At 47.8% G+C, this 12,521-nt stretch overlaps 1 protein-coding gene and 1 pseudogene across 1 annotated transcript; both read left to right on the top strand.

Moving 5' to 3' along the window:
* Window positions 1–3,078: 3,078 nt before the first annotated feature.
* LOC122125510 (vomeronasal type-1 receptor 4-like) lies at window positions 3,079–4,062 on the top strand. The gene has a single exon (XM_042700052.1). The coding sequence runs from the start codon at window positions 3,079–3,081 to the stop codon at window positions 4,060–4,062; it is 984 nt and encodes a 327-aa protein (XP_042555986.1).
* Window positions 4,063–11,427: 7,365 nt separating this feature from the next.
* On the top strand, window positions 11,428–11,671 carry LOC122125881 (annotated as a pseudogene).
* The last annotated feature ends 850 nt before the right edge of the window (window positions 11,672–12,521 follow it).

The raw sequence follows: 12,521 nt of genomic DNA, 5'->3' as shown, positions 1-12,521 counted from the left end.
AAATTTAGGACAGTGTTTCTTTTAAACTCGGTAACTTTGTTGGGCTTCATTTTCCCAGAGCTTGCTTGTTTAGCAAGACAATTCACTAATTAGTCTTTTGAATCCCTTCCATTGGAGGAGGGCTGGGGGAGGGGGTCACCTAAAACTAAACTGGCCAGATTTTTTTTTATCCAATTTTAGACAAGAGCACTTTACAAATTGTTACATTGTCAGGACTAGCTGAAAAAGTCCAAACCAGGCACACAGCCTTCTACACCCTCCCTGCCGGCAGCCTCCACAAGGAGAAAATGCAGCCTGAGGCTTGAAGGGAACCAAACTAGCCCAGTAACCTTCCATGCCTCACAGAGAGGGTGGGCATAGCAGGTCTGTGACGGAGCCCAGCTGGAACTCCTATTTCCCCAGAGATGTTCAAATAAATAAATAACAAAAACACAGATAAACATAAAAACCAAGGATCCACATTTAAAATTGGTACCAATTCTAAAACAGAACTAGACAAGAACCAAAGGCTGAGTTGGGGACTAATGGGACCCAGTTTATCCCTACCAAAACTCTGTGCTGCTCCCACTCAGCAAGCTGACTCCAGAGTCTGCTGAATGAGCCTGCCATGCTCACCCAAAACTTCCCTACCTCTGGAAACAGAACAGAAAACACACCAAAGTAAACAAGACACACAAGTGGCCACAAAGACAAAATCAGGTCTCAGTTAATGGGGCGACATCTCACCATCATTTACTTACCAGGAGACTCAACCCCCTTACTCACCTCCGGAGGATTTTTCTTTTAGATTCCTGCAAACGTTGACTCAGGGGCCTTCCAAGGCGGAGGAGAATTCCCCAGTCATCTTGGGGCAAGGGAAAATAATCCCTAGCGGCCGTCTCCTCAGACTGCCAGGTTCTCCCCCACAGTCAGACCCACCTCCCCCCCAGCCAAGGCCCGAGGCTGAGATCTAACTGGGGCCATTTGCAGGTGGTCAGTGGCAGTTTCATAATTGACAAACAAGCAAGTTACAAAGGCAGAACCAGCAGTTTTTGTTTTTAAACGAACTAGGACAAGGTCTAGGGGTGTCCTGGGAGTGGACTCACTTGTTGTCCCATCTCTATAGAGAATACAAAACACACACTAAAAACAAGTAACACTAAACAGAGACAGATAGAACCAGAAAAACGCCGCCTGGCAGCTGAGCGACTACAGATGAGGAAGGAAACTACAGATGGGAGTGGCCGGTCGCCCCTTAACTCCCCAGTACAGAGAGACACTCAGGTCTCGTCATTCCTCCAAACCACCCGAAAGTGGAACTCCATGGTGGGGACCAGGGGTTTCAGGGCACGTCTGCCTCCCCCACTGGCCCAAATTCAGAATACAGGTCCTGTACAGGCACTTTTGGATCCCAGAATGCAAAACGAAAGTGACAAACACAGAAGAGGAGAAACACAAGAGTTCTATCTTACCTCCTGCCGGTCCTGGAATTTGGGGTCTGGGGGCGCAGGTATCTCAGACGAGCGCCCACTGAAAGACCCTAGCCCCCTAGGATATTTCCGTCGACGGGAGGGTGCCCCAGAAACTCATACTCTACACCGGGAGATGCAACAAGCAAGAGGAGTTTATTTGACGTTTGTGCAAATGGACTCTCTGCCTTGGGAAGGGAGAGAGCCCTGAGCAGCGGTTACAGGGATTTTTAAAAGCAAAGACCACAAGATTAACACAAGGCGTCCCGGGATTGGCCCGTTTAGAGGTCACCGTATACCCCAGCAGTCATTCCTTTTTTACACGGGAAATTTTGTAACACTCTTTGTAAAAGGACTGGCGTGGGGGGACTCAAAGGGGGGTGGTTACTTTGGACAGTAAGGGTTAGGGGAGTTCACATAGTTACAGGCTTGTGATTGGTTGATATTTGGCCTAGTTTTCTGTTCCTGCCAGATGGTCCTTATCTCAAGGTCCCCTCTGAGGAATTTCTAAACGGGAACTGGAAAACACAAACTGTCTGTTCTTTATCTATGACCAGAGACCTTGTCCTGGGGCCTACATCTGGGCTCTGAGACTCTACCCAATTCCTTATTTCCAGGGAGGGGGTTGGTGTTAGCTCAAGCAAGTTTACAAAAGCAAAATCAGCAGTTAGCAATTGTAAAAAGTAACTCTAATTTTTAATCTTTCAAGTAGCAGGGATTCTGGACTGAACCCAGTTGCATAACAAAGAAACAGGGAAGGATAGGAATGGACTAGGACAGTGAAAAGAACTGGGGTTCTAGGCCCCTCACACCCAAGCCCTGTTGGTTCCTATCTTCGACTCCCCTCACAGTCTGTCCTGGTATAGGACAAGTGAGGAGGAATCCTGCTTGTCCAGAAGCTTGGGATGATGTGTTCACATCAGTGACTCTAGAATGGCATTTGAACCTAAAATTGCACTCTATCTGTCTGTCATCCACCTCCTTAACCTGCAACATCCCCAGTGCAGACCTGGTTCATTTTCCTGGTATTTCTTCTGTGAAATGTGGGCTCTGTCCCATTGAGGAAAGGGTGACACCTGGGACCCACTCCTGCAGCCAATGTATTGAGGTATAAGTGCATGTGACCCCGGGAACATGTCACCCATGTTTCAAGTTTCTTTCTTTAGACAGTCAGAGAGCTTGAACTTGAGACTTGCCCATGTTCCTTCCTCCCTTTTTGCTCAAGGCTAGGCCGCTACCACTTTGAGCCACAGATCTATTTTCGGGTCGCTGTAGCTTAACTGGAGAGAAGAGTCTCAGAGACTTTCCTTCTCTGGGCGGGCTTTGAATTGGGAATCCAAGGTCTCAGCCCCTGAGTAGCTAGGATTACAGTCTTGAGCCCCTAGGGCCTTGCTTGTTTAGAATCTTAGATCTGATTCTACAGAGGAGAAATGCAGCCGCCTTCACCTCAGAACCAGACTCACCTTCCCTTAATGCCATTTCTCCAGGTTCACCCATTTCCCTGAACATGCCATCTTCTTCTTCCTGATGGATGAATAGAATGGGATTTTTCCTAATATATGAGAGACAGTAGGAGAGTATTTCCAGTGGTCTGAATGCTGGATGGAGAATGTTGAGTTCCCTTGGCACCATGCAGGCCTCAGTTTCCAATCCAGAGCCTCTGAATGAGACTCAAGGAACAGAGAGGATGGGAGATGCCCACGTGTTTATGGGGGTGATCCTCTTAGCCCAGACTGTGGTTGGGTTTCTGGGTAATTTGTCTCTTCTCTCCCATTATCTATTCCTTTCCTGCAAGGGGAACAGGATGAGAACCACAGACTTGATTATTAGGCACTTAATTGTGGCCAACTTCCTAAGTCTTCTGTGTAGGGGTGTTCCCCAAACCATGTTTGCTTGGGGCTGGAGAAATTTCTTCAATGATGTGGGGTGCAAAATGGTCTTCTATCTTCACCGAGTGGGCAGGGGGGTGTCGATCAGTAGCACTTGCTCCCTGAGCATATTCCTTGCTGTCAGTATCAGTCAGGGGGACTCCAGGTGGGCAGGGCTGAAGGGGAGAGCCCACAAGCACATTGTCTCCACTGTCTACCTCAGCTGGGGGGTTTTCCTCCTGGTGAGCATTGTTAATCTCAAGTTCACAACCGGACTCAAAGAACACGACAACATGACGAGCTTAAAGGCCTATGGATACTGTTCTTCCATGCATCAGGAGCCAGCTGCTGATGTGCTCTACGTAGTCATGGTCTCAGTGCCTGATGTTCTGTTTCTGGGGCTCATGCTCTGGGCCAGCATCTCCATGCTATTCGTCCTGTACAGACACAAGCAGAGAATGCGACACATCCAGATCAGCATCTCCACCAGAGCCTCTCTGGAGTCCAGAGCTACCATAATCATCTTCCTCCTGGCGAGCCCCTTTATCTCCTTTTATACAATGTCCTGCATTTGTCAGATTTGCTTGTCTGTGATTTACAACCCCAGCCCTGTACTGCACCATATGACGGTGTTTGTTATGGGCTGTTTCCCATCCCTCAGCCCTTTCCTGCTCATGAGTGGACACTCCACTCCCTGCAGCCTCCTCTTCACCTGCACAAAGAAGAAGAAAGCGGTCCTCCCCTGAGGACCACCACGATTGCATCTCTGCTGAACTTTGCTTGGTCATTCAACAATCTCCACACCTAGATAAAAGTCATCTGCTGAGAGATAGAGGTGTGCATACATGTCCACACCTGTGCATTTGTGTTCTGTATATCTGTGTGTGTGTCCATCTGTCTCTTTTGTGCTGGCCCACAAAATTATATGAATGTGGAAATGTGAGATTTTGAATAATGCTTATTAGGTCATGTCAACTTCCTCCAGAGAATCTGCCCCATTAATTGGTAATGGTGTCAAATTCAAGATAAACTGGTTAAACTCACTTAACATGTTTTCCTAATTCCATTTTGAGTCTTTTGATTTCTTTCTTTCTTTCTTTAATAGTTCCCTATGCAATGAAGCAAATCATTCTTAAAGCCCTTTCTGTTCTGGAGAAGAAAGTATTGGAAAGAAAATATCAGCTGGCAATTGTTTCTAACATATTTATAAGATGATTTCTATGTTACTTTGTATGTTCCTCACCCACGGTATAACCCATGCTTTACTCTATTTCATGTTGGTATAATTTGTGGAGGGGAAGGGAAAAAACAAATCTTTTAACTAGGGATACAAGTGGACCCATTGCAACAATTAGACATACAAGTCGTTATGTCAAAAAATGTACTTTACAACTTTGGTGGGGGGGAATCGGGTTGGGGGAGGGCGGGAGTATGGGAAGGGATGGGGAGGGGAAACAAAGAGGAGGCAACAATGCTTGATAAGAAACGTACTCGTTATCTTGCCCATATAATTGTAACTCCTCTGTAGGGTATTCTCACAATAAAAAAAATAAAGAAAAGAAAATAGCAGCTGGGTGTGGTGGTTGATGCCTGTGTTCTGAGTTCAAGAGGAGGCGAGATCTAAGGATCACATTTCAAAGCCAGTCTAGGCAGAAAACTCTCTGAGACTCTCATCTCCAATAAACCACTAAAAAATACAAACAAACATGGAGGTGGTGCTGTGGCTGAAGTGGTAGAGCATTAGCCTTGGGCAAAATCTTCCCAGGGACAGAATGGAGGCCAGGATTTTAAGCTCCAGGCCTGGTACAAAGAAGGAAAGAGAGAATGAGGGACACAGACACACAGACAGACACAGACAGCGAAGAGAGAGGGCAAGCCAGTAAAGAAGGAAGGAAGGAATGAAGGAAGGAAGGAAGAAAAAAAGGGAGTACTGCTGGTGTCCTACTGACCACAAACATCCAGGCTTCTTCCTGACAGTTACTCCGTTAGTCTTGTCCGTGCTTATTTCTTTCACATAATTTATTTTCACAACTCTTTCTTTTCCTTGGCAGTCTATGTTACATATCTCTAGACTCTCTGATAATTCAACAAGGACATTAAGTGAACTTTTGAAAAGCACCTTTTTTTTATATGAAGTTGTTTTAAATACCCGAAGGCTCCTTGAGAAAGTCTCTTGCTTGACTATTGTGACATTTCCTGCAGTGCTCCTCATGTCCCTTGTTATGAGGTCACTTTACCACAGCCCCTGGGGTGCAGGCCAGGGCTGCTGTGGTGAATGTGAGGAGGGGCCTCCTGTCCAAGGCTCTCCACCTCCACCCTTTTGTTCTCATTAATGAATTGCAGGGTGACAGCAAGCCAGAATTAGCACTGATGTCCCGGGGACAGTCAACAGCCCTGAGCACAAAAGCTCAGGGACAGGACCCAAGCGCTCAGCAATGCTCCACGCGCTTTTCTTCTTTTATATTTTGGTCAGCCTTGGGGCTTGAACTCTGGGCCTAGGTGCTGTCACTCAGCTTGATCAAGGTTAGGCTCTGCACCCCACACACCCCTGCAGTACACTGGAAGCACAGACACCCATCATCATGCTGACATGCATCCCTGTCTGGACTCATTACTTCTGGAGAGTTCCCACATTTAGGAGGTCTTTCTCCATCTCTGTCTCCTCCTTTTCTCCTGAGCACCCACAGTTCTGTGCCACCATCTTGTAGGAATCCCTTTCCTGTCCCCTGTGTCCTTGCCACACTGTGGCCGGACCCCTCGACTCCTGTTCCCCCACCGCACACCTGCTGGCAAGAGCTCACAGCCAGCTCCTGACTTGGCTTCATTCACAGCAGCCTCTAGTGACTATGCTCAATATGAAGGAGAGATGAGACACACTCACCTCTCAGTCGTGGGGATGACTTGAAGCTCCTAACAAAGCCTTCCAGGAAAAATGGGTTGTGACACAAAGGTGTGACTCAGCTCATGAACCGGCTGGGAGGTCAGCTTCCCCCCACACCCTGCATGCTTAGCTTGGGGGCTCCGGGCCCCACCCCTTGTGCACCTCCTGCTGGTAGAGCATGCCACACTGTGGTTGCCATCCTCGCAAAAGATCCAGCCTGGAGAAGCCCGGCCATTGAGATCAAAACAGGGGAATCCTGAAGGGTCAAGAAATTCCTGTCCAGGGGAAGTTTTGGGCAGAAGCTCTCATGCCCGGTTAGATCTGGGAGTAAATATTGACTGATGCCTAGGACAGTCGCCATCTGACTTCTGTTCCTGGGTCACACCGGAGTCCAGGCATGATGGTAGCCACTATTGCACACAGTATACACCTTGCCTCGTCATGTCCCTACCAGACTGTATCTACCTTCCCATTGTTTCTACTTCATTAAATACCCTAACTACTCACTTCTTACAGCTGATAGTGCCTTGGCGGAGAAACCTTTAAAGCAGATGGATCCTTGTTATAATGCCTTTTTTGGGGGGAGGGAAGCAGCAGAAAATCAGTATTGGGGATTGAACTCAGAGCCTGGGTGCTGTCCCTGAGCTATTTTACTCATGGTTAGTGCTCTACCACTTGGAGCTTAGTGCCACTTCCAGTTTCTTGGGGCTCCTGCACCCTGGGATCCCAGCCCCAAGATGCACAAGCTAGCTGTCAGTACCCAGAGTTTTCCCATATGGCCAGCAAAGAGAAAAAGATACGAGCTGTGGGTGGGTGGGGGAGCACTGCGTGACAGGGCCACTCTACACCCCTCAGGGAGGGGAGACTGAGTCTCATCCTGTGCAACACAGTGGCATGCAGATTTCCTGCTCAGGTACAGCCTACACTCTCAGCACTGTCTTCTGCCAAAAATCCTTTTCTATCGGTTCAGACTCGGTTCAGCTACTGCCTCCTGGAGACATTGCAGGCTGCCCCTCCCCCAGCCTGCCCACAACCACCGGCCCCTTTGCCTGGCTCCCACCCAAAAACAGTGCCAAGCCCAGCCACAGTCTCAGGCCTCAGGGCTAGGCAGGACAAGCTGGGGCTCCGGCGATCTCAGGGATTCTTCCTTTCTGACCTAGGACTCACCACAGGAAAAGAAGCACCCAGGGCTCAGAGCACCGCATACAGAACCGAGACACTACACTGCTGTCCTCTAAGATGCCAGCCTGGCATTTTGCTCTAGCCCACAATCATGCTGCAGTAATCACTTAAAAAGCCAATCCTGTGTTTTCTACAGGCGTGAGGCTGAGGCTTCTGCTTTTCTGTGTGGACAGCACTTCGTTTTCCCAAAGACACGGCACCTGCCACATGTGACTGGAGAGGCTCCCAGGCAACAAGTCCAGAGAAGAAGGAACATAACGCCCATTAGAACTCTGACCCCAAGTGTCAGGATCCCCCGGCGGCTCTTGGTCTGAAGCTCCCACGTTACCCCCCAGCCCCCGCCCCAGTTCTTTCCATCCAGGCAGGCAGAATATTGTCTGATGAGACTGTCCTCACAGCCGACATTTAGGTGTTAAATGGACTGAATGCTCTCCATGTCTGTAGTAAGCGTCACATTACTGTTTCCACCTTGTAGAGCCCAAGGCAGGTCTCAGGCTGGGAGTCTCACTCCAGGACTGCGGCTGCCTTCCAGCAGACTTCCGAGAGGACATCCTGCCTCCACCTTCCTCTTCCTCAGCCTTCCCCTCAACACAGTCCTGCAGTACATAAAGCTTGTCTTCCTGCACCTCTGCCTCTGTACCTCATCATCCAGGGCCCCTGCCGTGGGCTTCTCTCATTAAGCAGAAGCCATCTCCAGGCACCCCCACTGCACTGGGCCTCAAGAGTCCCCACCTTTAAGGAAGGAGAGGAATTCACTTCGGGTCCTTTCCACTCCAAGGGCCAAGGCAGTGGTGGACAGCTTCTTGATCCTGTTCAGCCAAAGCTGAGGAGAAATAAGGAGGGAGAATGTCAGTAATCCCAGACTCAAGGGAGCTCCACAGTGTTGGGAGCAGATGTTCAGCACACTCACCATGCCCTCCTCTGACCTGGAGCTCACAGTTCAATATAAACAGCGCACTTTCTGAGTTCATGTAAGATCACACACCCTGCTTACCACTGGCTACTACACCACATACTCCATTTAGCAGCAGCGGCTGCATAGCATGCATGCATGCATGCTCTGGGCCAGGACCTAGACAAGGTACACACACCTGCGACCTCACTGAACCCTCCAAGCAATCGTACTAGGTAGGAAGCTGGCTCAAAGCGTCAGTCCTGTGAGGCACAGCACAAGGCAGAAACTCTGGCCAGCTCACAGAGCTAAGAGGATGGCTGGCGGAGCAGACATTTAAACACAAGGCTTGTGGCTAATGGTGATGATGAGAGAACAAACAATAGGATACTATTACTACAAAAACAAAAGTCAGGTATGCTGATACAGACCTGTAATCCCTGTACTCAGCTGACTGATGTGGAAGAATAGTGACTTCAAACCTGCCTGGCTTACATAGTAAGAACTATTCTCAAAATAGCAATGAGCACATAGGGGCATCCACAGCTGTGCTGTGGGTAACACCATGGGTGAACGGGAACCCGAGACTGTACAGGTGGGTCTGGGTGCACAGTTTCTGGCTCATTAACTACCTCTGGAATGCAGGCTATAGAACCTGAGCTTTGTTTCAGAAGAGGGCCATGATAACTACTGGACCCAGCGTTTCCATCTCAGAGCCATCGCAGCAGAATCCTGACCAGTGTCTGATGGTACATCCGAAGACCTGTCACGGGATGGGTCCAGCCCCATGTGCCAATAAGTGGTCCAAAGATTCCAGGCCGAGGCGCTGCTAGGCCCCCAGCCTGGCCATATCAGCACCCTGTCACACCCTTTCTTCTTGATTACACTTTGACACAGTCTTCCTCATCCAATGAAGTCTGGATAAAAAAAAAAAAGAACAAAATGAGAGGGTTTGGAGAGCTTCCAGATAGCTGAAGATGTGAGGGTTCGTGGAGCATAGGGAGTGTAGACAAGGCTCTTGGCTCCCGGGTCTTGCCATACAAATCTTTTCAGTAGCATCCTTTATGGTGAACCTGTGAGGATTTGTCCCTGGTCCTGATTCCTTTGAGCTGATCAGCTCCAGGTCGGGGCAGAGTCAGAAACACAGGCAAGCAACCTGGACCTTCACATCCGCAGCAGGGGAAGTTAGGGTAAGAAGTGAACTGAATTAGAGGGGCCGGGCTGTGTCTGCTGTTGCATAAGGAAATGCTCGGGGTGGGAGGTATGGCTCTGGTGGTAGAGCACCAGCCAATGAGCAAAAGAATCAGATACCCAGTTGAAATTCTAGTCTCAGATAAAAAAAAAAAAAACAAAAAAGAAAATGCTTCCTTGCTAGTGTGGAGAAATGAACATGCTTTTCAGGGCCAAAGCTTTTCTGTTGACTGTGGTGGAAATGTGGAGAAAAATCAGGGAATTTTGTTTGTCTTTACACATGGGCTGTAAGCTATTTCCCAGTCCTGAGCCAGTGCTGGTGAACAGGAAAGTAGTGTCTGTGGATGAGTGTTTCAACATCCCATGATGAGTTCATGCTGAATTGAGAGTGAGTCCTAGAGCCAACTCCAGTGTCTTCCTAAGCACCCCAGCTGGAGAAAAAACAGTACACAAATCGGCACAGCAGGGGGAGGCTGAGGATACATCCATAAGCCCAAAAAAATCAAGAACCATAACTGGGCCTGAAGTGAGGACAGAAGTGCAGAGTGGATCCCCATAGAAGCTGTGAGTGTAAGCCCCTGGGTGAGGCTATTTTTCCCAGCAGAATCAGAGAACAGGTGTATCAAATACTCGAAGTGTGTTCACGTGAAGGGAAAAGCAGCAGCGAGACGCTCACTTCCTTATAGAAATCAGGATGGGAGCAACGGACACCCTCCTAAGCCAGCCTGCATAGATAGGGTCCTAACCCCAAAGCTCCGATTGCAACAACTGCAGTGGACTGCAAACTCTCCCCTTTGTGCTTCTACTGCCTAGCTCCAGTGCACGGAGCAGAATGATGTCACATGTGCTGAGTGCAGTGACATCTATAAGATGAGCTAACCCTGGTGGGCACAGAGGCCTCCTCTCCCAGGGCATGGCAGACCAGGAAGCTGCACTGAGGTGAAGAATAGGCCCCACACCACAGGAAGGGGAAGAGTGACTGAGAGCTTCCCTGCAGATGATCCTCTCATCAAGGCATTTAAGCATCTCTTTGGGATCACAATGGAAGTAATGAACAGTTAGGTAAAAAATGCAGCTGGGCTTAATGACATGCACCTGAAATTCCAGCACTAAGGAGGCTGAGGCAAGAGGATACTAGGTTCAAGGCTATCTTGGACTACACAGTTGAGACCCTGTCTCAAAAAGCAGAAGAGGGGCTGGGGAGGTGGCTCGGTGCTAGACGGCTTGCCTTGCATGCAGGAGGCCCTGTGTTGGATTCCTCAGCACCACATAAGCAGCAAAGGCAGGAAGTGGCACAGTGGCTCAAATGGTAGAGCCATAGCCTTGAGTTGAAGAGCTCAGGGACAGTGTCCAGGCCGAGTCCAAGTCCCATTACTGACAATAAAACAAAAAAAGAATAGAAAATGAGGGGCTGGGAAAGTAGCTCAGTGGTAGACTGAATGCCTTGCATGAATGATGACCAGGGTTCAATTCCTCAGCATCACCTAAGCAGAAAAAGCGAGAAGTAGTGCTGTGGCTCAAGTTGTAGAGTATTAGCCTTGAGCTGAAGAGCTGAAGAACATCACCCTGGCCCAGAGTTTAGACCCCAAATCCGACAGAAAAAAAGCAATGGAAAATGAAATATGTAAGCATATTCTCAAGAATATGTAGGTTCTTGAACACAATATCTACTGTGGGATTATTCACCACAGCCAAGAAACAACCCCGAAGCTCCATGGTGTCTGCAGAGAAATGTGTGAAACTGAACATGGTCATGTGGAGCAAAGTCAGCCAGGTTCAGTGCAGTGGAGTCACAGGCTCAACTGTGGATGAATGCATAAAGAAGATGTAGCCTGGTCAGTAGGTGCTGGAGTCCCTGGCCAGAGGCATGATCTTGAGATTCCCCCCCCCCCCCCCCCCCGTCCGGGTGCCTCTGAGGTCCTTTCATCAGGATTTTTCTGTCTGAGGCACAGTTCAGTGCCCAGGATGATGAACGTTGACATGGATGTTGATGCTGAAAATCAGGTGGAACTGGAGGAAAAAGCACGACATTAATTATGTGTTGGAACTCCAACACAGACTTGAAGATTTCTCAGCAAGATTAGATGCAGTTAAGGAAGAAAACTTGAAGCTAAAATCAGAAGACCAAGTTTTTGGACAATATATAGAAAACCTCATGTGTGCTTCTAGTGTTTTCCAAACAACTGACACGAAAAGCAAAAGAAAGTAAAGGAGTGAGTTCCCTCCTCATTTACAGAATTGTTGCTTCTCTCTCCCTCTCTCTCTCTCCCTTTCCTTCTCTCCATCCCTTCTCCCACCCTATCTCTCTCCCCCCTTTAAAACTTGGGAAGTTTCCAAACGTTACAGTACCTTTGTTTGTGGTTTCATTGAACGTTTATGAAAATAATTTCAAATCTAGGCAAAAGTAACTACTTAACAGGAGACTTCCATGAGTCTGTGTATTATGTTAGTCTAAGAAAATGTGCAGATGTGTTGTAGAGACTTTATAATTAGAATTGCATATATTTATGAAACTTGAAAATGAATGTTTTATTGAATTTGCTTTGATATATAGGCTTAGTCTTTTACTACACACTTACTTAGTAAGATATACAAGAAAATAATCATGTTGTGAAAATGTGACCAAAATCATGTACTGAATGCACAGCTTTATGTATGTACCTGTTCACCATTGTGTGCCTCTCCTCCATCTGCCTCATCCTCCCCATTTACCTTCTCCTAAGTCAAGATGGTTTCACATTTGTAAAAGTACTTTGAGTAGTAATCACCTGACAGTAATCTGATATGTAAGTCCTGAAGTTAACCAAAACCTTGCCTAAAGTTTGTCAGTTGTACTTTCTAATAATAAGATAGGACTGATGGTTTCTCTTCAATCATTTGAAAACAGATTTGGGCTATAAAGAGGATTTTAACTTGAAACTAAATAATCAAATTAAGATCTGTTTAATAACAAAAAACCAACTTGCTTCTGCACCAAATAAACCACTTGCTATCTGAAAAATTAAGAATTTTGGTTATGGGCTGTGAAGGTGGCTCAGTGGTAGAGTGCTTGCCTTGCA

The sequence above is a fragment of the Dipodomys spectabilis genome, unplaced genomic scaffold (assembly GCF_019054845.1).
Source record: "Dipodomys spectabilis isolate Male_0828 unplaced genomic scaffold, ASM1905484v1 ptg000266l, whole genome shotgun sequence".
Classification (NCBI taxonomy): domain Eukaryota; kingdom Metazoa; phylum Chordata; class Mammalia; order Rodentia; family Heteromyidae; genus Dipodomys; species Dipodomys spectabilis.
The sequence above is the reverse complement of the archived record's forward strand: the minus strand, read 5'-3'. Positions and strand labels throughout refer to the sequence as shown.